Here is a 24,886-nt window from a genome sequence, read left to right as displayed (position 1 = left end):
TCCTCGTGTATCTAATCAACTCTTATTTCGCTCTTATTTTCCACTACTCACTACTTTCTCCCGTATGTATCGACATATTAAAAAAAATACGCCCCAAATTATATTTTGTGGGTGTTGTTGCTTTCTCTTTAGGTCGTCAAACTATTTCCGTGGCGTGCCCTTTTTTTCTCACGGGTCATTTTCCTTTCCCCCTCTTAAAAAACAGGTGATGATGATATCGTCATCATCATCACGCCCGGATTGGTCATCATGGAAGGCGTTGTCTTCGCCCGGGGGAAATTATTCTCTTGTTCACAAACAACTTTCTTTTTCTCCGTCACACATTGGAGTGCGGCCAAAGCGTCACTAGATGTTAGAAAAGTCACCAGAAAAATAAATTATCTTTTCGTGTGTGGACTGGAACTCAGAGTTGATCAAAAAGTGGACCGCTTTGGAAAGAATGACGCAGTAGAGTTTCATTTCACTACTTTTTTTTAGAGAATTTCCGATGGATTTTTTAGCTCGTAATTTGCCAAATCTTTTTAGACAACATTTCACTTCGTATTTGCATATATTTATTATCTGCATCATGATTAAGTAATATTAAACCACCCACAATCCAAGTCTAAAGTGGTTAACGGAAAGATGAAAGAAAGTATGTACGAACGAGTACGTGGCCTGTCACTCCTCCTCAGTTCCTCTGCGGGGTGGAATGGCATAAATAAGCAGGTTTGAAATGCACTATGACCTTTCACTTCTGCTGCTGCGGCTTTCCCTTCTAATCTAGAAAGAAATGAGGGAAAGAGTTATTTCTCAGATGCGGTTAGAATTATATAGATTGAACTTGGTCAGCTCATTTATTCGACAGGAGTCACGATTTAGATGAGATAACCCACATTTTTTAGATAAAAAGTACTGCTGAGCGGGCAAATAGGATATAAAAAATGGTTCCATATTTATGTACCTATTTGTTGTTTGCATCTTGAGCGATGCCGTAGGAGGAGGAATTTTGGAAAGAAATGAGATTTTCTCATTCACAAGAAATGCCAACCACATTATGCGTAAATTGGGAATGGACTCACACTGAGGAGGTTGAGAGTTTGTCTGGTCTGCCGTGGGGGAAAATATGTCTCAAATTTTGCTTCGAGATTTATTTTTGAGGAAGAATCTCACCAAAGCGTCAACCAGACCGGTCCAGTCTGTACGAGGATGAGGGATGAGAAATGGAAAAGTGTGGGAGGGAGGCGGATGTTTATTCCCAGATTGGCAATTTGGGAAAAAATCTCGCCTTTGCAGTTGAATCAACTCGCTTGGGAACTCTGTCAATTTGAATCTTACGTTTTGATCTGGATATACGTTTTGATATGGATATGAATATATCTTGTTGAGTAGAACATGCATAAAAATTCAGGCCGAAATTTTATATACTCATATTGTACATAAGTAATTCTTGCTGAACAGTTTATTTGCTTTCTCTCCTTACTTTTTATTTCTTCTTCTCGTGACTAAAATTAAAAGGACAACAATACGCGGAAAAGTTGTGTTTTAATTATAATGTATAATACCCTTGACTTAATTCCGTCCCAAGAGGCGCAATATGCATGACAAACGAGCGTAACACTTGGAATCTCTTGAGATCAGGAGTTTCATTCAGCACACAAAACAAAAAACTTGGAATTGTTAATGTTTCATAAAAAAAAGTAACTGTTTCACGACGACAGTTGACCTTTCCTCCTCCTGCGCTACTTCTTCTGCTTCTGCTGCAACTTTCTCCGAGATTCTTCATACTTGAGTTGTTGGCGGAGGAAAAGTGCATTTTTAAGGTAATTTTGAATAGACAGGAATCGATCTTGTGATTTATCTATAGATTTCACCGCCCTGCAAAAAAATAATATTTATTTCGTGTAAGGACCGAGCTGCAGTTTTGAAAAGCAATAAATATTCATAACTAAAACTCGGGTTGGGAAGGGTTGCAACATGCACAAGCTCAATATAAACGGAGAGAGAAAGAGAGAAAGTTTATAAGGAATGCATGAGTATAAACTATTTATAAATAGGGTACCAAAATTATTCCTCGATTTACAGGAAGAAAGTCAAGTCATGAGAATGAGATACCTCATTTCTCCAACTGCTACTTTCTCTTTTTCCTTGATTCAATCCTCCACGAGGTAACCTTAATTATTTAGGTTTCACATAATTGCGAAAAGAATATTATTCCATTACTATTCGTACCAGGATCATGAACCAACCACACAAATGGCACGAGATACACACATATCTGCCCATGACTCCAACATGTGTTCGTTCCTATGTATGTATAAATTTAACCTTCTTTTCCCTCGGACCACCTAATTGTTTACATTGTCCATCCACCACCACCACCACCCGCACTAGACTTTACCAGGTTTCAATTACGACATACTTACTATTTGACAACAGAAAACCGACCAGGCCTCCTCCTGACATCAGGCCTCCACGTGTTTATTTATTAATCAATGGGCCTAAATTATGAGCCAGTTTCCGAATTTAGTGTGGTACAGTTCTTTTTTCGTACCGGACTTTCACCAGAAAGTCAAAGTTGATCAAACCCGAAGTGGGGTTATGTTACAGGAAAAGAAGGAATACTACTAAAATAAAATACATTTCGGACATAATTAAGGACGAAGGCGAGTGGAAAGGAAGAGGCCAAGGCTGAACGCAAAAACATCCAATTTTCCTTCCCCTATTTAATATTTGTTTTGGCAAAATCGAATAATCTTAAGTCAACTGGTACTTAGAGTTGCTCGCTCCTAGTACAACTCACAACATTCCGAGAGACACGAGGACATCTTCTTGGCAAACATCACGGAAAACTTGCTCCACCGCTAACTCGTCCTGCCTGTCTCAACAAGGAGAAAGATAGAAGAAAGTTGTGTTTTCCCAAGTTTTAGATCAAACGCAATGAACTTTTTTTAGACGGAACCCATCCTCATTTTCTAGAATAATAAATTATTCTCAGAGTAATTTTAACTCTTATAAATGAAATTTACAAGAAATGTGAAAGGAAAATAGTGCTCTGGCTGTATTTATGTGGCCGTCATCGAGCAGAAAATTCTCCCAATTTCTTCTCAGATAAATATGTAATGTAGGTACATCGACACCACGAATAACTGACTTATGTACTGCAGTCACCATTCGCTATCGAACCGTTCAACCGGAAAGAAGAGGACCTTCAAGGAGACAACAACTTATTTTTTCGCTCTATTTTTATCCCAACCCACTGTTTCTTCTTGTTCCAGTTACTTACTTACCGGTAGAAAAAACATGGACTCTCTCCCACTTTTCCAGACCAAATGAGTCGTGTCATACTTGTGAGAGAAAGTCATCACATAATTTTAAGATCAAATAAAACGAAGCGTAGTCGTCTGAAGAAGAAATTGCATTTTCGAAAAAAAAACTCGAATTTTCATTTCATTTCATCTCTCTCTCTCTCCTTGTCACCCTTGTTTCTTGCCCAATGGTTTTTATGAAAATTGTGTGTGTGGGACACGACACGACACTAAACTAACCACTACTCAACGATCTGTAAATGCAAAAAAGTACTGAATTGCCCAATTGCGACATTTCATTCCCAAAGGACTCCTAAGTCCTCATCCAATTTCCGCCTCTTCATCTGCTCCCCACACAAAACAAAATCTTGTGTGAAGAAGCAAGAAGGGAACGAAAAGCAGAAAAAAAGTTAGTTTAAGGAGACTCTCTCCGACGTGAGCACTCACTAGACAACAATTCAATTTGCCAAACCTTCTTAGGAATAAATAAAGACAGACTTTTGGGAGAAATCTTCTTCCCATTCGAGAGATGACCCATGACCTTCCCTTTCCCTCAGTAGACAGACAGGCGGACGATCTTCTCCCGGAAAATATATAGTATTTCGTTCGTGGTGAAATTGAAACGACGCTGTTTATTTAAACATTCAAAAGTTAAGTCTACCAAGAGTAAGTTAACAGGCAGCTCAAGTACTAGAGTAGCATCATACTTACTGAAGCATCTTTATCCTTATTTAGAGGGCTCTCTAGGAGAGAAAAGACCCTGTTTTATTCAGAGGCAATTGTGACAGGGAACACAAATGAGGCAACAAAACTCTCACCAAGTTATGTACGCTATCTTATTCCTGAAAGGATACTTGCTCTCCACAAAAGTGAGTATGAACAACAACACGACTAAATAATTCCGTGGTTGGTTTTGAGGGTTAAACTTGCGGGATAAAAACCTGTAGCATGTACATTTATTAAGGTAATGATTACATACATACTTGGTCCAGCAACCATTTCCTACACCCACCCACATACCTACCTATTTACGTACGTATGTACATACACGTGTAATGGAGAAAGTCGAAAGATGCTACTCATGTATCTCACCTCTTTCAATGCCAAATGACCAGAATAGACCATCACATGACGACCACACCAGGATACCGATTCTGAGAAAGTGTTCAACTATATTTTCGCAGTAGGTAGGAAAATAAAAGAAATTCTTCCATTTTCACCAAATCAAAGAGACAGGTGAGATGCATGACAGGGACATGAGCTCGCAGCATGTCACAAATCAAATAAATCCAACGTGACATATCTGAAGGGCATATAATTTACTACCAACCAGAACGGAACTCCTCCTCTCTCCTTCCACGAAGGGAAAGAAAGAAAGCAAGAAATAATTTATTAATTGCAAACCCTATTCAGAACGTGGCCAAAGCCAAGCCACGCAATTGGCGACGAGAAGTCACCTAAATACAATTTCATCATGAAAGGATGCACGAAAATCTAAAAATCAACCCTTAAAATCAATAATCTTGCCAGGTCAAGTTATTAATATCGACTCGAAAACTGTACTTTCTAAAAGCAAACATTACCCGGGATAAATTATGCAGCAAGACTAAATTACGATATAATTGTCATTTACTTACTACACAGAAGCTATTTTTGACCAGTACAATAAATAGAATTACTTAATATGTATGTATTTACTCCTGCGATATTTAAGTTCTGGCTGGTTGACAATAATAGCAGGATAAAGATAGCGGCTGGGAGGGAAAGTTAACGCCGTGGTGGATACGTACATAGATACAAAATTATAGTATTCACAGCAGTTTATAGGAGTAGAAGTGATGGTGGTTTGGAGTATTTTGAGTATTAGAGTGTTTGAGTGTCAATAAAAAATTCATGAGGGAATCCATATACAATCTACAGAAGAGCTTCTTTACTCTCTTTCTCTCTCCCTCTCCTTTCTCCTACTTAACATGACATTCTCTAACTTCCGACATGACAAGACAGCAAGAAGTCCGTCCACGAGAGAGAGCAAAGTCGGTGGTGAAAGTAGGCAGAAAAAACGCCCCAAGAAGAACCCTATGTAAAGGCGAGACGTAGTAAGGTATGCCTGGCTACTTACTACTAAACTGAGGCCGGATGAGCATAAAAATTGACGGAAGTCAGACTATGGGCGCAATATCACTATCAATATCAATAACCCATCCGGCATAACATGTAATATTCATGGTGCAAAAAAGGGTGAATGGGTTCACATTCACCCACACTTTGTCCTCCGACTGGTACAATCTGGATCAACAGAGAGAGCCGTTCCAAGAACTTTTAACGTACATAAACCAGGTGAAAGGTGGCTGTGTCATGATTAATTACCCAGTAAATTAATCAACTAAATGGCAATCTTGCATAAAACGTTGAACCAAACTGCATAATGATATTTTCTATTAAAAAAAAACAAAGACATAAAAAACTTTTAAAAATTTCGTACAACGCACAAGTTGAAATCCATCTCGTCACGATTTCCAGTATAAGAAACTCTAAATTTAGTCCTGTAGTAGGAGTAGAAATCGAAAATTTATATGGGCACGTTTACCCTTCTTTCATTCTTCACCACAAATACGACGTGGAAATCATCATCCATCCGTGTAAAGTTACAGACAAGATAATACCACGTAAAGTAAAGCAGCAATAAATGAAACATGAGTAGGAGGCCGCAGCACCAAGTACAAGGTGTGGGAAGAAGGGAACATAAAACTAACAAAAAGGGTCTTTAATAATTAGTGAGGAATACGACCCCTCTCGCCACCAACGCATCGCTTTCTCTTACCCGATCGCATAGTCACAGTCGTAACAAGTTCCTTGCAAAAGTCTGTGCTGCGTGGTAAACTCGTTCTTTTGACGGATCATATTGGGAACTTCTTTTCGCACATGTTCCTACAAAAACAAACAGACATGAGAGAAAGCCAAGAAGGAATTTTTTGATACAAGTACTTAGATATCGATCTCTCCCATTTTTCAAGACTTGCACACACATCACAAATTATGTATGTTCTTATCAGGCTTGCAATTCTATTCAATTTTTTTGCAACACAATTCTTGATTTTTTTCTTGTAAATATCTACCCACCACCACCACCTTCTTTCTTTTCTATGATTTAGTCAAGTGGATGGATGGATTGGATGGATAGAAAGGTCTTAATTAAATGCAAATATTTTTCAACTTCTCAAAATAGAACTGAATGTGAATTTTTTATCGATTCTTGTCTCAACTGTTGTTTCAAGTGCAAGTGTAAGCAAGCAAGCCATGAAATGAAGCAATCTTTCTATGTTTCACCTACCTGAATACAATAGAGTGCTTGGGATGGCTCATTCCCCATGATGTACAAGTTTTCCGAGAGTCGACCAATCGCTGTGTTGACAAAAGTAACAGAATAAATGTGATAATGCTCTTTCGACGTCATTCATAATATGAAAAAAAACAAGTTATATCTGGATAAGTAATGCACGTGGTGTGATTATATATTTATGGACGCCTCCAACATACATACATAGACCACTTAATTACTTTCACCTCCCAGACAGGAAGGAGTCTAGGTACTGATATAACTACACGGTTAGCTAAATACATACCTGCCTCTGATACCAAAACTAACAGAGATAGAATCAAGCTGAAAAAATAGGTGACTTATTCAAGGCCAATTTTTGCGTCACTTTTTTATACCCAAGACTTTGGGGATACATAGAATTTTCTCTTGCATCACTGTACTATGACGGTTTACTTAAAAGGAGGCAGGCAGCCAGGCGGGTGCGGGTAACATCGGTGTTATAATAATAATACTCTTCCTGTGTCGAACGGTACGAAAGAGAGAGAGAGAAAAAAACCAATGTAAATGTTAATTCGACTTCGAGTCGTTTCACATCAGATCTACCTCCAGTCCACGGAACGAAATGCGACACGACAATGTCGCCTTATACGCAATATATTCCCACATATCTATGTATCCACAATTGCAGAAAATAATGATGCCACCGTGAGAATAGGAAAGTAAAGTAAACCGTCTAAAAATATATGACAAAGTTCATGGAGAAAGTGCGGCCTTGTTTTCATTCAGTTTGGTTACGACGAGTCACGACATAAATAAATGAGAGACATTCTGATGATATTTTGATATAGATCTCTAACTCTCTCCAATCAACTTGAACTTTTGTGGGGAACGTTCGTTCCTCCAATTGTGTGCACAGTTTACTTATTTATGCGAGAAATTAAGTTGAGTTGGACCTTTGATAGGCGTGTTTGGAGGAGTAAAATGATATCACGAAATGCCAAACGACGACATAAACAATGAAGTATTTAGTTTCAAAATATTTTCAGTTTGTTTGAGCTAAATACGAATAAATTAAGGGTAAAAATACGACAAACCACGAATACTTATACAACTCGTTTGTAAGTAAGGAGTGAATGAATGAAAAGCTATATTTATTTTGTTTTAATCATTACAATCTAATTTAGTCAATGTCGTCGTAATCAGAAATGGGACTAAATCACAAACAAATAAATCAACGTAACGGAAACAGTTTTATATTTTTGGAACTCTTTCTAATTATTTTAGTCACGGAATAATACAGAAGATTAGCCGTATTTTTGGGAATCATTACACAATCTAACAAACTTACTCCGTAATTCTTATAATGACATTAAATTCCGAAAGTTGTCTCAATTCTACTCTATTTTAGCACTCAATTAACTAAATATCTCTATAAACTTAGAAAAATTTGCACAATTTACTTACCTCTCCTACATTTCGCGTCGCTATCTGACGGGGATAACATTCCTCCAGTCGAAGAAGTTGCTGCACTTCCAATCGAAGGATTCTTCACCCCGTCAATACTCATCGTAGCAACCTTATCAGGAAATACCTTTGTATCAAAATTTCCTAAAGTAGTTCAAAATTTCCGTATATTTTTTTGGAAAACTGGAAAAATAGAATGTTTACATCTCCTGATGTTTAGAAGGTTTGGTTGGCGGTTGAGCAAGTTTGGGAGAAATCGATGGGAGAGTTGGGTCTACGGCGCATTCTCACTTTCTCCTCCGGGAACGACTTTCTCCGGGATAATGGTAGCGAAATGGGTCGTGTTGCGTTGATAAGTCGACATGATAAGGTTTTCATTTAGTTAATATTTCACTATTTTATTTAACACGTATCCTTTTGTAATTTTTAACAAGAAAAAGTTTTCATGATAAGCTCAGCACTCGTTTATTTCGCCTTGGGCGGAGACGATTTCTGCAACCCGTTGAAGAATTTGATGGCATCCTCCGCAACGACGTCGGGTACTTCGAAAGCTCCGAAATGACCGCCTTTTGACCCCATTGTGAACTGCTGGAGGTTGGGATACTTGTCCCTCAGAGTGAATTCAGGGACTAGGGCTAATTCTTCGGGTAGCATGAGGCACGCCGCTGGAACGGTGATGGGGACACTGTAATTTTTTGGGGAAAATCTGTATGAAAAATTTTACAGTTTAAAATGTAGTTTTACAACTTACCTGTCCATTCTGTGCTTCTTGTTAGCAGTGGCAAATTCGGAGTATAATCGCATTGACGATGTGACAGAATTTGTGACCCAGTAAAGCATCAGATTGTCCAGGAGTTCGTCAAGGGTGAATTTCTCGAGAAGTCCGCCATCCTCGCGATCAATTTTTGACGCGTCGGTCCATGTCGAGAATTTTTCCAAGATGTAGGCTGCCAATCCACTGGGAGATTGAGACAGGGCGACGCCTAAAAGCATGCAAACTTTAAATACCATCGCTTTTTATGCATGCTAATATTTACTGACCAACTGTGTCCGGTTTCGTAGCTTGAAGATGAAAGTACCCAGTTTCTCGGAGTAGGAAGGAGAAGAATTTGGATAAGGGAAACATCTTATCGGCAATTACAGGTTCGGCTAGATACGATGGGAACAAAGAGGTCAGCATTAGTCTCGCAGTTCCTAGTGGATGCATACTACTGCACATGGTGGAATGAGAGCCGAGCACGCTATGAAAATATGAGTGCAAAAAATTAGCACATGCATTTCCCAGGAAAAATATGTGAACACGGTTACTTTTCGGGATAAAGTGCCGCCATATCAGAGACAATAATGGCCCCCCAGTCTCCCCCCATAATGTAAAACTTTTCATGGCCGAGGCGTTTCATCAGTCTCAAAAATATGTTAGCCATCGCCACCGTGTCCATTCCTGGGCGGTGTGCCGCCTCCGAGAACCCGTATCCTGGCAGGGATGGCGTTATGACCTAATGATTTCGGAAAAAGTTTGCAATTTTATGCATTTGAAAGTCTAATGCAATTTCGAAATTTTTTAGATTTTTTTACCTCGTAATTATAATCAGACTTTTCTGGGTCGGTCAGCAGAGGAATAATTTTCTGAAACTCGACAATCGAACCCGGCCAGCCATGCAGGAGGAGGACTGGCAACGTCTTTTTGTAATTCTTTTTCGACTTAATTCTCTGAAAGTGGATATCAATTCCTCCAATTTGCGTTTTAAAGTGGGGAAATTTGTTCAAAAGTTGTTCTCTCTGCTTCCAATCGTACTTGGTGGCCCAGTGGTTGAGCACTTTGGGGAGGAAGTTGGTATTAAAGCCATACTCAAACCCGACCCCGTCCAAGGGGGGAGCATACCGCTTCGAGTCCAGTTCAGATTTCAGCCTCGATTTCAAATCCGTAATCACTTTGTCGTCAATCTTAATTTTAAAGTCGCGAACTGCGGTATCGTCCGCTTTCTTAGAAAGAGACGCCGGTCCCCAGAACTCATTTTCGACTTTGGGCACTGGCGCAGGCACGAGGGCGAGATACGCGACGTAGGCGGAAATGACGGTCGCTAGTAAGAGGACTAGTTTAATAATAAACCCCATTTTGAGAAAATGCTGTCTTTTACAGTGTTGATTTCACTGACATAAACAACTCAGTACTGACAAATTAATTTATACTGGGGCAGCCGGCCCATGAAAACTTGCACTGTCACGAGCACAATAATTGGTAGCAGATTAAGCTTGGAGATAATTCTGTGCCATGGAACGTATCTAGTGGACTGTGGATCTCCACTTTTTTGTGATACATAAGTGATCCAAGGTCACATGGTTATACGGACAGACTCGCTGTACGAGGATAATGATGATGATGATGGTACGAGATGAGAAAAGAGCAATCTCATGCTAGCGTGCATGTAATAAGTACGGGTGGCTGGGTAGATCTGTTGGCCAGTTTATGGTTAGTTAATGATGAGGAAAAAAAACTGTTCAAATTACTAACACTAATATGAAATGGGTATGAAAGTGTGGCATCATCATCATCGCCTTGCCATGCAGTAGCACGCATTTTTTATGACTTTCCTTTCCTGACATAATATTTATTTTATAAACAATTGTTTGCCATTGTTTTGAAATTAATATTTTAACAGCAATATTTATTGGTTTACGGTTTGCCGAAAAAATATGTGTATGTAAATATGCTATTTATAAATAGAATAGCATGAAAGTGTTCATGCATGGGCTGGATGACAGATAACAATTACTGGGACAAAGTTCACTCAATTATTGGTCTGAAATTGAAATTAAGTTCCACTTTAGGCAGTAATTCGTTACATGTAAATATGCAGAATCGGTGTTTACTTTAGCTTACGTAGTAGCACAAAAAATAAGACCGTGTCATTATCACAATTACTTAAATATGTGCCCTTTAAAAGTTTGGACACTTCTTCTGGACATAGAAAATTAGTAGGTAAACAATTCCAGGAAAAAATTCTTGCCCTTTTAATATCCATTTCCATGCCCTTGAGTCGTGTCACTCTACAAAGTCCGAGAAAGCAGTGAGAATATATCAGTGGCCGGGAAAGCCGTGGGGACATTAACATTGAAGGATAGGGGAGGGATGGATTTGCATAACATGGGCAGACGATGGGGACATTGTCCCTCTGTCCACACCCTTCCGCGGCCCCTGATGAGAATATGTATACTAAAAAACGATACAGAAAAAAACGTCCCCACGTGTAAGGGACACGATATCATCAAGTAATGCGGCTGGCATGAGATAAAATAGGATTACAAAGTTAAAACCCAATCACCAACTGCTAAATATTTTATGGTAAAGTTTTTTATACACAGAAAGTTGCCCGTGATGCCGTCTCTCTTTCTCATTTCTCGGTTTATCTTTATAATTTTTCCCATTATTCAAATACGAAGAAGAAAAGTTTGCTTTGCGCCTGGCGTTTTCTCCAAGTTTTAAATGTTTAAATGTGTTAAGCGTCCCGTTAATGGTGAAACTTTTTGGGAAACCCAATATTCAAAATTCTTTCTTTTTCCGTTCCCCAATCTCAACTTTCTTGAGGGAATAAAAAAGTTGTGTTGTGTGGACGGCTAAACGTCCACCCACACCGAGACCAGACCAGACCAGTAGTGGCACTTTCTTCTTTTAACACTCATCATCTCATCAGTTAAGTTGACTTGACGAAGACAAATGACAAGATGATCCTCAGCTTTCCTCCTCCTTTTCCGAGTCGACTTTAGTGCTGACATTTCGACCAGGCCAGGCCAAAAAGTAGCCTGGGTTTGTTGCGGCGGCGGTGGTGGTGTGGGTATGCTTTAAGAAATTAATCCCATTAACTCGTCACTTTATCTAAGTTTAGGTGACGTTTAAAATATGTCTAGTCACTCAGGAAGGAGAATATGCTGTCCCCATTGTACCATTGGGGTTGACATACTTATCGGTTTACATAACAGTTAATTTTTTATAAAATGACCTAGTTTTTCGGGGGGAAATTTATGAAGTGGTGAAAATTGTTTGGACATTTTATGGCCTGTGGTGGGTGTCCATAATATAGTACGTGTTACTCCATATGGATGTATCCATACTTGTGAAGATACGAGTAGATAAATGGGGAGAAAATTATTGTATAATTTGGCACACATTATGTTATGACCAAAGTGTCAACAGGTCGTGATCTATTTTTTACATAGTTTTCACCACCTTGTTACATGTGATGATCGTCTAGTAAATTATTTCCTACTGGTTTACTGCCTTCTTTGTCTACGGCGATTGCTTACTTACTTTCACCGTATAAAGACGACTCGCTTTCTTGCATCGTGTATAGAATTTCGGGCTCTTTATTAGAATGGTCAATGGAAGTTGACAATTATTGTAAAATTCACGAAATTTCATAAAAATTTGAAAATATTTTGATATTCCATATGAGTTTATTTTTTTCTAATGGAAATTTTTTAAAAATTGAAAAATTTCTCAAATTTTGAAGTCTTTTTTAAAAATCGCCCTGTATTACAAGAAATGTTAATAAGTAATCCTCTTTACGAATTGAAAGATCGTACGTCCTTCATATTCCCACGTGGCTGGTTGGCTGCGTTTTGAAATTTTAAAGCGATCCCAAACTTCTCGTTCTTCTCCAATAGATTGCTATCTCTTTCTCAATTATAGTACCTGTCTTAAAGTCAAATTTATCAATAAATACGCTCCCAATTTCTTATTGACTCTTTGAACAAGCATATAAATATATCCATCATTTAAGAAACCCAGTCCAGTCACACAAAACAAAACACATCACAATAATTCCCTCAAAATGCTTCTAAATTCCATCAACCTGAAAATAATAAGTGAAGGGAACAAATATTCTACGATCAATCAACTCACTTAGAATTAAGACAAGCCCAATTTATTTAGATGAAAGCACAACACAACGCACGAAGAAAGGTATCGCAATCTTATCAACTATTTATTTATTCCTTCTACTTCTTCCCGTGGATGCGGCGGAGTAGAAGTTAAGCAATTTATAGAACCACCGATATGACCACAATTATATACACTGCTGTACTTAATAACCCACTAGTCATGCCTCAAAACAGAACACGGAAGGAAGTAAACAACGCAATATATAGAATAAAGTGACGGAAAATAGAATATTCTCAGGAGAAATGAGCTATTTTCAGAGGTAAATAATGTGCCAATCTTATATTTCGTTGTTTGAAAAGTAAGTACTTAGAAAACAAAAACTGGTACGATTCGGTCGTCCAGGTCCAGTCCAGTTTACATAAATAAGTATTTATACATACGCCGCCTCCTTTGTGTGTGTACCTTTGTTTACAAAATGTCAATGTCACAAATGATTGGAAATTGATTGGTCTCTCCCGAACGTTACTTTGCATGAAAATTTCAACAATTATTCCGCTCAGAAATGTTATGCCAGGTCATGCAGCTTATTCAAGTTACCAATCTTACCAGCTTACGGATACCTATTTATTTAATGATTTGCGTCAACAGGATCATTCATGAGGGGAATAAAATATTCGTGCATATAAAATAACTTCCTCCCCGTTATTACCACCCATTACACGTAACTAACTAACTTGGGAATAAAGCTTAATGATGAGAATTAAGCTTGGTTGGCCCAGTTTTCCGTCTATATTCTGAAGAATTTAGTTCGTTTACGAGGACGCGTATATATTTTATGTTTTTGGTCTCCCTCCACCTGTCGATTGTAATCCGGAGAAATAATCCTCCCTGATTTGACTCGAGCTGTCAAGCTGAATGTCAAACTGTTGTCAAATCAGCACCCTTACTGGGGAATTATGACTGCAGTAATTGACCAGTTTATATTTTGGGTTAATTTAGCCACGTACGTACGTCTTTATAGGTTCGAGGGAATGACGACATTTTCTCGCCGGATGCGTCAAACATGTCAATTACTTATTTTATTATTGATTGCATACAGGATACGGGGCAGGCAGGCGGGTTAAAGCGACCAATTATGGACGTAATACGTACACAGCCTTAAAATCGTCGTAGCTTGAAGCAACACCACTTTTTGAGGCTGTAAATAAAATACATGTACGTATAAAATTGATGTTAACTTGTTACCAGTGGCCGCGGAAGGTGTTTGGGGACATTAATATTGTAGGATAGGGGAGGCAGTAGTTTATATAAGATGGACAGATGATGCGGACATCCAACAACCGTGGGGACATTGTCCCGCGGCCACTGCTTGTTACAATATTTCCCCATTTAGTACACCCGTCATTACATAAATGTTTTATAGTGGTTAAGCGACGAAGATGTCGACAAAACCCAGTGGAGAACGACACACCCTTGAGAATTTATTCGCCAAACGACTTTCTCCCTCTCCATCCTGTGCAAATGGTTCCCCAAAATAGAAATCTGACTTCAAATTAAGACCAAAATGGGAATTTTTGTTGGTCGAGATTTATTGTTATCGTCTATTTTAACCCGCACCCCGCCCACAGTGGCAATCGAGATAAACAAAAAATCCCAGCGTTATGCATACTTTGACTGCATTTTGTTGTATTCATTCATTTATTTTGCGTTGGGTGGGGGGTTGAACTCTTTGTGATTTTATTTGTATCCCTTTTATTTCGCAGTCTCACTCAGGACACCACTTAGACCAAAAAACATTAATTGCTTTTTTGCACGACACTGCTCAACTAAAGACACAGCGGTCAAAGTGGTGGGCGAGAGCGCAGCAATCCAGTTTAATTAACGCAATCCGGAAAGATTACAAAATATGTTTGGTACGTACAGTGGCCGCGGAAGGTGTGTGGGGACATTAATATTGTAGGACAGGGGAGGGAGGGGTTTATATAAGATGGGGACATCGAACAACCGTGGGGACATTGTCCCTCTGTCCTTCCGCGGCCACTGCGTACGTACTTTCTACCGAGAGAATAATGGTTCACGAGTTTTGGTTGTCTTCCGCTTTTTTGTGAAAGCGACATGTTCACAAAGCTTGAAAGATTGTAAAAAAGTGGAGCAGGGTTATTATTGGGTGCACATTTTCGTAGTACTTTTACTTGTATGTATGTATTTATTTCCCTGTGTCAGACACAATTAAGTCTGGACGTGGTCTCAGACAGGCAGATTGTGGAAGTAATGGGATGTTTTTTTCTCAACTAATAATACATAGTTTGACCAACGAGGAGAAATGTGGAACGATAATTGAATAAGAGAAAGCAGATTTGTAAATATGTATGTACATAAAAAATCGGTTCCAAACCAAACCACCAGTTTCGTTTAATAGGCTTTAATTAACACAATTAATAAGCACTGTCAATACTTTGCCTGCGTATTTACATGCATTTATTTATTTATGTATATGTCGATTAAACATGACAAACTGGTCGTACCTATTTTCATGTGCGCATTTGTCCCTTGTTGACGAAAACACAAGTAGTCATTTGCTCGAGGCAGCCAAGATGTGATCTATACTTTTTGGCTGGCATCTATAAAAAAAATAATTCCTGCGAGAAACATGGATATCCAGGACAATCTGATTAATCTGGAGATAAGCGGTGGTGGTGGTGGTGGTATTTTTATCCTTATAAATAAATAAGTATGTACATACATTCATTTTTTACCTGTTACATACATACATGCCCACCTGAGTGGAGTCATGTATTAATTTCTGCCTTGTTTTAACTTGCCCCATGGGGAAAGTAATGTAATTTCCTGTATGATTCCTTAGTCCTTGGAGAAAGTCTAGGAAATCAAATTCTGAAAAAATTCTTCACGGAAATTAATCTCAAAATATTTCCCGTCCACTTTTCCCCAAAAGCCTTAAGCCCCCTAATCACTAATTAGTCGATGAATTGCATTTCATGTGGATAACATACATATACCTTGAAAATATGACCTTTACCAAATCCTGACCTCGCCTTATCGAAGTAGATATTTCTTTCACGATACACTCACATAGATAGCAAACGTAATTAAGTATCTCTTTCAAGAAAATTGCGGAACTTCCTGGAAAAGAAAGTCATTACGTTTTGTTAGGAAATTAAATTAGAAATATTATCCACCCAAATCAATTAATATCGGTTTATGGGTAAGAATACCAATGAGAAATCAAAAGGTCAAGCCAAGCCAGCCGCACAACATGCCATGTTTTCTTCATGTATCAGTAATTGACTCCAACTAATTGAACGCAACATAAAATTAATTCGGGTCAACTACACCTACCTTTTTCCTGGTAGCAATTAACCTTTTTGTCTCCACATCGTGCAAAATTCTCATTACTTATTCTTCCCTTTTCGAGAAAAGGAGACGATCTATATGCACACGAGACGGCAAGGTTTTAGTGGAATGAGGAATAATCTCCGCGCTAATCCTCCTTCAAGAATGAACTCATCTTAGCGTTATCTCAATATTGACGGAAACAGGGCTAACATAAGCCGGCGCTACTACCCACTCTAATTTCCAGAGACATTTTGCCTAATTAGTATTCCACTTGGACATTGTTACATGATACAAGTGCCTCTCTTCTTGGATGTAAAAGTGTACATTATTTTCCTTCAAAATTACGCCATACCACCATCTCAAGAACAATTGAGGCTTGTCCGTAATATGTAGAGTGCAGACCAGTAGTAGTCACGCAACATGGCAAAATAATGCTGTACGTATGTATAAGCTCGTAACGTAACTAATTTCACTCAACTTAAGAGATCTTCGCCTGACATTTGATCTCGAACGGAACGAAATGAAGCGAAGAGCTAAAGACAAATGACATTTATGTAACGGGATAAAACTGCAGTTTCTTCCTCTCAAATGGCCAAAAGGTCCACATTCACACACAATGCGGACAGAATTATATAACGACATCATACATATTGTACATAGATACAGTGGCCGCGGAAGTTTGTGGGGACAGAGGGACAATGTCCCCATAATCTGCCCATGTTATATTAACCCCTCCCTCCCCTATCCTACAATGTTAATGTCCCCACAGCTTCCGCGGCCATTGTACCTACACACACACACCACTCCAGCCACGGTGTCACTTTCTCTTCGTCGTCTTGGTCGTCGTGAGGGGTGGCAAAATCACAAGATTGGCTTAAAAGATCTAGCCACGCCATTAAGTGGAATGCACACAATAAGTGAAACAAAACACTACGAGATGTCTACACTAATGAAATAAATAAATTGGATTTGCTAGGATATTTCTTTAACGGGTAGGATGAAATGGCAGCTAAAACTATCCTCTCCTCCAGGCGAAAGTGTCCGTCAGGGTGGATGGAAAGTAGTGAAAGTGACGGGTCTCTTCCTCCTCCTCAACTCATTTGCATAAACTTTATCTACGCTCCAATTCGTTATCTGGACCAATGTGTCTAATGATAACACACTTTTGAGAAGAAGAAGAGTGACATGGCATGGCATGACCTTATCCAACGGATGGGAAAGTTGACCCCTTCATGCTCCTGCTGCATGCATGGCCTTTTACGCTTGCTTTTGCTGCACTAAACTAAACTTGCCGATGCAATGGAAAACAAAATTAATACTTTTTTAACACAATTTTCAACCTTAACAATATTTTATCTTCTATTTTACAGAATGCCCCCCAGCGGAAGACGGCATGGAAAGATTTGCATGTCCCACGCCTGATAAATTAGGTCGTTATCCATGTGTCGATGATCACGTCCTGTGCGATGGCTTTGTCGATTGTCCCGGTCGCGAGGATGAGGACAGGCAAGCCTGCATGTTTTACAAAACGGTGAGTTCTAATTAAAAACTTTATGATGCAACTATGTATTTATCCTAGCGGAAAATTGTGTAGTGTGCATTTTTCACATATTCTACGCCTCCTTTGACCCTCTTATTCTTCTCTCAATTTCACAGACGAAGGCCCATTTGGACGTGTTGGCAGACGCCTTACTAAGATGGGCGAGAGGTCGGCGCTAAACGACACGAAACGAGGAAACAACCCAACCCATCGACGACTATACATAGCTAATCAATAACAACTCAATATTTGTAAATTTCCGACCCACCCATAAGTACTCATTATCACTCAGAATCGATAACCAATTTTCCTACATATTCCCCTCTCCCGTCATAAATACATCCACCCACCCACCCAAATTCAATAATGGCTCAATCAGAGCACAAAATATAAAATTGTCGTCGTTGACCAGACTGGGTCACTAACCAACCACCAGCTTCGTCTCACATACATACGCGTCTCTCATGTCTCGCCATCGTCAAAAAATCTGGATGGGCCGAGACGAGAAAAATGACTGAAAACTATTTATCTCCCACGTGGAAAGAAATTACCTCCCACACGTCCCCCCTCCAACACTCTCCTCATTAAACAATATGTATATTAAGCATACAAAACTATTCAATGATGCAACTAATTTGACATGCGGGTAAAAGAAAAATTTCTAAAGTTGACGGGAAAAGTTACACTTTTCGGCATGATGAACACAACGTGATGAACTACTTATACATAAAAGGATAGTTACATAAGTGTAGAATATATGTAATGTTAATTAAGTAGGTTAGGTGATAACTATTTCAGTTACATACATGTTAGTTGTAGGTAAAAGGATACCAATTAATGGGGAAAAATACAGGTAATTGTAATTTCTTGATTTATGTATCTAACCGGCGAAAATTTGGTTATACAATTTAATATTGTCATGATTATTGGATGTACATACTGTTTTAGAACAGAGCTAGATAGCTACCGTTAATGGATAGGTTAACCTGTTTGCATAAAGTAATAAGGGGGAGAGGACACTTTGAAGGGGGTGGTTTTTGAGCGTCTGTGTGTCAATTTGCGGATTTAGAACCTATCTATTTAGCTACAAATATGTATATACATTCTAAAAAATAGCCGTTTATGAGAAAAAGATATGAGATTTTTAAGTTTTATAGCTTTACAAGTATCAAAAAATGGTATACATAGTGCGTGATAGATTACATGGGGAATTAGCATAATTTACGGTAGGAGCTACATAATATGTAGATTTTTAGGGGAAATAATCCCAGTAAGAAACACCACCACAGCAAAAAAAGCCTGCACATTTGACTCACATAATCTCGTAAATTTACTATAATTACAAATGCACAGCACACACTGACTCAACTTAACTGTCCATTTTTGCACTTCGAATTTAAAATTCTTAAAATTTAAATTTCGCAAAAACACTATTTAAAATTAGTTTAAAAAGAAGAACACACTCAAAACCGTCTCACTTATTGAATGCACTTATTAACCTTAAAACTCTAAGATGCACAAGCTATTAAATAATTTTAGGAAATTACTTACTCACTAAAAATATAGGAAGAAAAAAATTGGCTTTTTACCAAAATTATTTTATTACTTCTTTTTATTATCAGTTCAGAGGAAGTGAAATAAGAATCAAGTCAATCGACAGACTGAATTTTCGGAATCAAAAAATCAGTAATCATATGAAAAAAACTACTTAAAACTTGTGTAAATATTTGTTGTCCAATTGATGATTTAGCGGGTTAATTAATTAATTAAGTATACTTAATTAATTATTAATATTAATTACTGAATTAGTCTTTAATGAAGGATCTTTTATTAAATATTCATCCTTCGAGCAAAACATCAAGAAAACAAGCAAAAATCACTGAGATACAATTTTAGGTACAATTCAAATTCTATTTTAAAGTTGAGATTTTTGCATGGCATGGCATCCTGCAGTTTGTAGAATTAAATCAAATATTATGAGGATACACACGTAGCGATTACTTCTTCTGTACATAAAAGTTTTTTCCTTTCCTTTAAACAAATGAGCAACAAAGTATTATAAAAAAGTGTGTATAATATTCAGGGAAAATCAGATACTTTTCTGTGAGGAGAAAGTTTTGCGAAAAATTGCGAAAAAAGGTGAGATGCGAATCTGAATCTTACAGTGAAACATTTTGGAACGAAAGGTGCTGCTGTTGCCGAAAGTATATACATAAAAATATGTAAATAAATACATAAATAGTTGTTGGTCGAGATTGAGATTAACTAATAAAAGTGATCCATCAATTCAATATACCTCTCTGATAGACTTTTCCCTATTAAAATTAGCCATTAAATTAATTAATAACCCATCTACCTACTTATCTATCCAAAAACTACAAATTATCACAGGCTACTTTATCCCCTCATCTCCAATTCCATTTGCCAGTAATTTGGAGAAAATTAGAACTGAATGGATGGAGATTCTTGATTTAAAACGATATTTTATATCTCTCTCTCTCTTTATCTCCTTGTCTCAAGTCAAAGTTTTTGATTTTGACTCAAGAAATGGGAAATGAAACACTTATTTTGTGAAAAGGGTAAAAAATTTATCATTAATTCTCTAACCCAAAAAAGAAAAAAGTATTTAATATATATTCTCTCTCTTTCACTCGGTTTAATAATTGATGTACATACATACGAAAAAGATTTATGTATTGTTTTGCTTCTTCTTTCAAATATAATATTACACGACTGATGGACATTTATTGGCCTAAGGTTAAAGAATTACTACCTTTTACATTTCCGATATTAAAATATTAGCTGTACTCTACTTCACCTTTTGATACCGCTTTTCTGAAATTTATTAAAATATTTTATTCAATTCCAACGCATAAGAGAAAAAAATATTTAAAAATGTAAGTTTAGATCAATTTCTTCAGCTTTTATCGTTGGTTGTGTGTCTGGTTCGATAAGTTGGTTGGTAAGATAAGTTTAAAATCGGAGGAGGAATAAGAAGAAATTGGACCATGAAAAAGAATGTATAGGAAATTATGTGTCTGCTGAAAAAAAAATAATTCGTCAATGCAAGTGTGATCCTTGTTTTGGTACAAATGTCTACAAAAAGTTGAGAATGAGGAGACATATGTACTCTCAAAAATTGTCATCTTTTTTGAACGTATCTATGTGCTAAATCATTTCATACGGGTGGACAATGTGCAGAAAATTAAATGTGATTATTACAAAAAATTAAGTTTTAAATAGGCTAACTCTACATCTTAAATATGCTAAGCAAAAGCAAAAGCAAGGGAGAAAGGAGAGGTGAAAGAATTACTAAAAATATAGCAACAAATTACTTGAGAACATTTCCTTTTCAAATTCTGCGTCTCTTATTTTTTCCTTAATTTTCGCTAATTCCCAAATAGTTTTTTCGTTTAATTGCCAGTCATCAGTTAATAAAATTAGCTAAATATACATGTACAAGGAACATATATACATCTATATATTATATAAAAATACTACTTGGAGGCTGAATTGTGGTAACTAGAAGATATTTAAGTACTAGAAAACTCCGTAAAAAAGTTAAGAATTTCAACTTTTAGAGAGAAGAGGGAACGAACGCAAAAAAATATACCTTCAACAAGACATATCATCATCATCAATTTCACCATTACAGTTTTACTTACTGAGGAGAAGATAAGCAAAAAAAACTACATTTTACCCGAGGGCGTGGTGGTCTCAGCCAGTGATAATTATTTACAGCAAGTAAATTGCAGCATACGCTTACTCACTACTTGAGTAGAAAAAAATGTGAGGGATGGTGGTCTGGTGGAGAAAGCGGCCGGTAGGAGAAAGTAAGTAAGAGAAAGTATGCCATCATAATCATCATCATATTAAAGAAAAAGGAATATTATTATTATCGATAAGGTATGTAGGAAGGATTCCAATCCAAAAAAGTATTTCATTTTTATATCCTCTTCCGTTTCCTTTTTGGTCTCACTAAAAAAATTAATCTGACACGATTTCGATAACCGAAAACCACTCACTAAAAACTAAAGATAAAAAAGAGCAGAATGATGACCGGTTTGGAAATTTGGTGCGTTTTAAGAAAAGTTGGTGCATATTTAGTGGTGGTGGTCGTTTGGTTGGTGGGGGTGGTGGTGATAGCTGAAAAATATTTAACAGAAAAATATACAAATAGGTAAATATTGCGTTATGTATATCTACTTTAGATATGTACTTATCTACATATTTGCATAGCGTATGTATGTATGTAGCGTATGTAATGTTGTACCGTTAATTAATTAGTCGTGTGATGGTTAAGTATTAATTAAATACATAGGTGAAATTCTATAGGAGTAAATTACAGATATTGTGCAATAGCAGTGTATAAATATGGTAAAAAACTCATCGATTTGATGTAGAAAAACGAGCCAGTAGGTTTTATGATTGCGTATCTACATACATATGTTATTAATCAATTGTTGTAAAAGGTACACACTTACCATCATCATGTAATAAAAAATGAGGAAGAAATATGATGTTACTTACTTGACTTTATTACAGGACTATATATTTCTAATCGTTGCGATTTTGTTGAACGGGTTATTTTTCGGTTATTATTTAGCAATAGAAATTATTAGATTAAAATACATGTCATCAATTTCATGGTTTATCGATTGGTTTGAACCTCCCCCAGTATAATAAAATATCTACATACTTACTTACATAGCCACCATCAGATCCCTCCAACTCTCCCGTGTTATTATAATCGTGCATATTTGTGTATATATAAAATTAAGGGTTATAATTAGTTAGACATAGTTGATGATAGTATAGCCGATTTTTATTTTCAAATTCAAACATAAGAGATAATAAAAAAATGTTAATAATATACATCAAAACCGGGTTTGTTCGCGGAATTTTTTGCGTATTTTGTATACTTGCATATGGCATCTTTTTGCATGATGAAACATCAACCTGGTGGTAATTATATACAGTTATTACATACATACATATGTAATGAGGGGTACTTAATGTGATCGGTCTGTCTGTCTGTCCGTCCGTTGGCACGATAACTTTCTTTTCCATTTTATTCGCACATCACGTTTCATCTTTTTGCATGAAGGAGCATTAACCTAGTGCTAATTATGTTCATACATTTATCACAGAGTAAAGAAGTACTTAATGTGATCGGTCTGTCTGTCCGTCCGTCGGCACGATCACTATCGATCAGGTCAACCGTTTCAATTTTTTCAGATATCGACATCGACATCAACAAGTTTTAAAATAAGATGGATTTCGACAACCGAATTTCTAACTCACACCGCCAGGTCATTGGCCATAAAACCGCTACGTTTCCCCTACTTCATTACATCCGTTGCTGTATGAATGAAGTCTGCAATTCTCTCTGTTTTATGAGTGAAATCTAAATCTCGAGACATAGAGAATCCATTAGTTAGTTGAAGGAGTGGTGGTGTTGATGGTAAATAATACGATTCACTCTCTTAGAGAGAAAGGGATGAATGACGCAAATGGTGAAAGAAGAAAACGTTAGTGTTAATCGTTTTCATTAATTCATTGTTTTCATAATCTTTACTTGTTCAACTATTTTGAGACACAAGCGAGAGAAAAGGAAATAATTTAAGGAAGGTGAACCTGCACCCGACATCATCATTGTTGGTCTGGTCTGCGTATATCCTTCCTGTCTGGATTTCACTAACTTATTCATCACTCCACAAATAACTTGAGGCTTTCTTCGTTAAGGGAAAGTTGGGGAAATCTGAGACCATTCATGAAAACGGGTACATGTGCAACACCACCACCCACCTACATGTCCGTTATACAACCAAGGTCATGATTTTTTTATTCGATGCAATAATACTTCCTACTCGCCTAGTTCTAAGTAATCTAATCAAAAGAAGGAGGAGGAGAAAGTCGTCATTATTTTACCCTTGCAATTTTTTCGCAATTTTTTTTGCATGACGCTGTATCGCAATTTTAAAATTGCGTAATAAAACCGACATGCTTGCTGAAAAAAAGTGCAAGTCCACCTTGGAAAATCAGTCATTTATGACGATCCTGCATGTTTTATGCGTTGCAGACTTTCCCCTAAGTGCGGAAGTGCTCATTGCTCATTCATGAATTCAAATTCGAATTTCAACTTGAGTATCATGCAGTAAAGTCGAATTTGGTTGGACCAGGTTGTGAAATCTGATGCAGGCGAGACCAGTGGCCGCGGAAGCTGTGGGGACGTCAACATTGTAGGATAGGGGGAGGGAAGGGTTTATATAACATGGGCAGATGATGGGGACATCGAACAACCGTGGGGACATTGTCCTTCTGTCCACACTCGTTCCGCGGCCACTGGTCGAGACACACAAATTCCAGAAGTCAGTGATAGTTTTTCAATTCTGGTAGAGAATTGTACCCCATTTGATATCGGCGAGACCAGAGGAGTAAATTAATCTAAATACTGTTGATGTTGTCTTGTCAGTCATCCCATCAGAAATGAGCAGGATAGAATATGACGTTCACAAAGTAATTGATTTACCCCGCAATTATTATTACTCTCTCGCAGCTAAAGTTAGCCCGGAATGAAATAGGACGACGACTACCAGCTCATGACGAATTTATGAATATTCATTAACTAAGAATGTACCTAAATGAAATTAAATGGTATCATCATATATTCTGCCAAAATACGTGGAGCTTCCGAGGTGAAAGTTTCATGCATATCGCACTTGTTGTAGCAGACAATCTGCAACTGTCAGTACGGACGGAATCGACTCGTGTATTTAATTTGCATAGACTGCTGTGAAGAATTATACGTTACTTTCTTCCTCACTTTGTAGTATGCACTTAAATAAATGAGATGATGACACATTCCAGCATATTTTGGGCCACCCCGGATTTAGTAGAAGTTGAAGGCCATGATTTGAAACATTTATTAGTTATGTATTGTACATAAATGCCATTTATGCCACCTACGCAAGTTTATGTGTATAAATTTCATTTTGCAATTGGGATGAGTTTTTGCCAAAAAATGTAAAATCTAAAATTTA

The 24,886-nt window shown here is 37.4% G+C and overlaps 3 protein-coding genes across 3 annotated transcripts in view; 1 reads left to right on the top strand and 2 right to left on the bottom strand.

Moving 5' to 3' along the window:
* LOC110853933 overlaps positions 1–22,716 on the top strand; it is a 46,284-nt gene extending 23,568 nt beyond the window's left edge. The window contains exons 2-3 of the mRNA XM_022102304.2: positions 17,674–17,834; positions 17,960–22,716. Of these exons, the coding sequence (XP_021957996.2) occupies positions 17,674–17,834; positions 17,960–18,022 (224 nt within the window). The 3' untranslated portion in view covers positions 18,023–22,716. The remainder of the gene's footprint in view (positions 1–17,673; positions 17,835–17,959) is intronic.
* On the bottom strand, positions 1,445–8,295 carry LOC110853935 (BLOC-1-related complex subunit 8 homolog). Its single transcript, XM_022102305.2, has 4 exons — positions 8,071–8,295; positions 6,619–6,689; positions 6,109–6,215; positions 1,445–1,857 (listed from the first exon to the last, which is right to left on the bottom strand). Exons 1-4 carry the CDS (start codon positions 8,171–8,173, stop codon positions 1,722–1,724), a joined length of 417 nt encoding a protein of 138 aa, XP_021957997.1. The 5' UTR covers positions 8,174–8,295; the 3' UTR covers positions 1,445–1,721.
* LOC110853932 (juvenile hormone epoxide hydrolase 1) lies at positions 8,442–10,332 on the bottom strand. Its single transcript, XM_022102303.2, has 5 exons — positions 9,646–10,332; positions 9,379–9,566; positions 9,112–9,311; positions 8,822–9,053; positions 8,442–8,755 (listed from the first exon to the last, which is right to left on the bottom strand). Exons 1-5 carry the CDS (start codon positions 10,183–10,185, stop codon positions 8,536–8,538), a joined length of 1,380 nt encoding a protein of 459 aa, XP_021957995.1. The 5' UTR covers positions 10,186–10,332; the 3' UTR covers positions 8,442–8,535.
* Positions 22,717–24,886: the final 2,170 nt, after the last annotated feature.

The sequence above is a fragment of the Folsomia candida genome, unplaced genomic scaffold (genome assembly GCF_002217175.1).
Source record: "Folsomia candida strain VU population unplaced genomic scaffold, ASM221717v1 Fcan01_Sc009, whole genome shotgun sequence".
NCBI classification, from domain to species: Eukaryota; Metazoa; Arthropoda; class Collembola; order Entomobryomorpha; family Isotomidae; genus Folsomia; species Folsomia candida.
The sequence above is the reverse complement of the archived record's forward strand: the minus strand, read 5'-3'. Positions and strand labels throughout refer to the sequence as shown.

Coding starts and splice junctions, on each gene's coding strand:
- LOC110853935 (XM_022102305.2), bottom strand. CDS start 8,173: ATGAGTATTGACGGGGTGAAGAATCCTTCGATTGGAAGTGCAGCAACT. Junction 6,216..6,618: donor AAGCACTCTATTGTATTCAG/GTAGGTGAAACA, acceptor TTGTTTTTGTAG/GAACATGTGCGAAAAGAAGT. Junction 1,858..6,108: donor GACTGTGACTATGCGATCGG/GTAAGAGAAAGC, acceptor ATTTTTTTGCAG/GGCGGTGAAATCTATAGATA.
- LOC110853932 (XM_022102303.2), bottom strand. CDS start 10,185: ATGGGGTTTATTATTAAACTAGTCCTCTTACTAGCGACCGTCATTTCC. Junction 9,567..9,645: donor AGTCTGATTATAATTACGAG/GTAAAAAAATCT, acceptor CGAAATCATTAG/GTCATAACGCCATCCCTGCC. Junction 9,054..9,111: donor TACGAAACCGGACACAGTTG/GTCAGTAAATAT, acceptor GCATGCTTTTAG/GCGTCGCCCTGTCTCAATCT.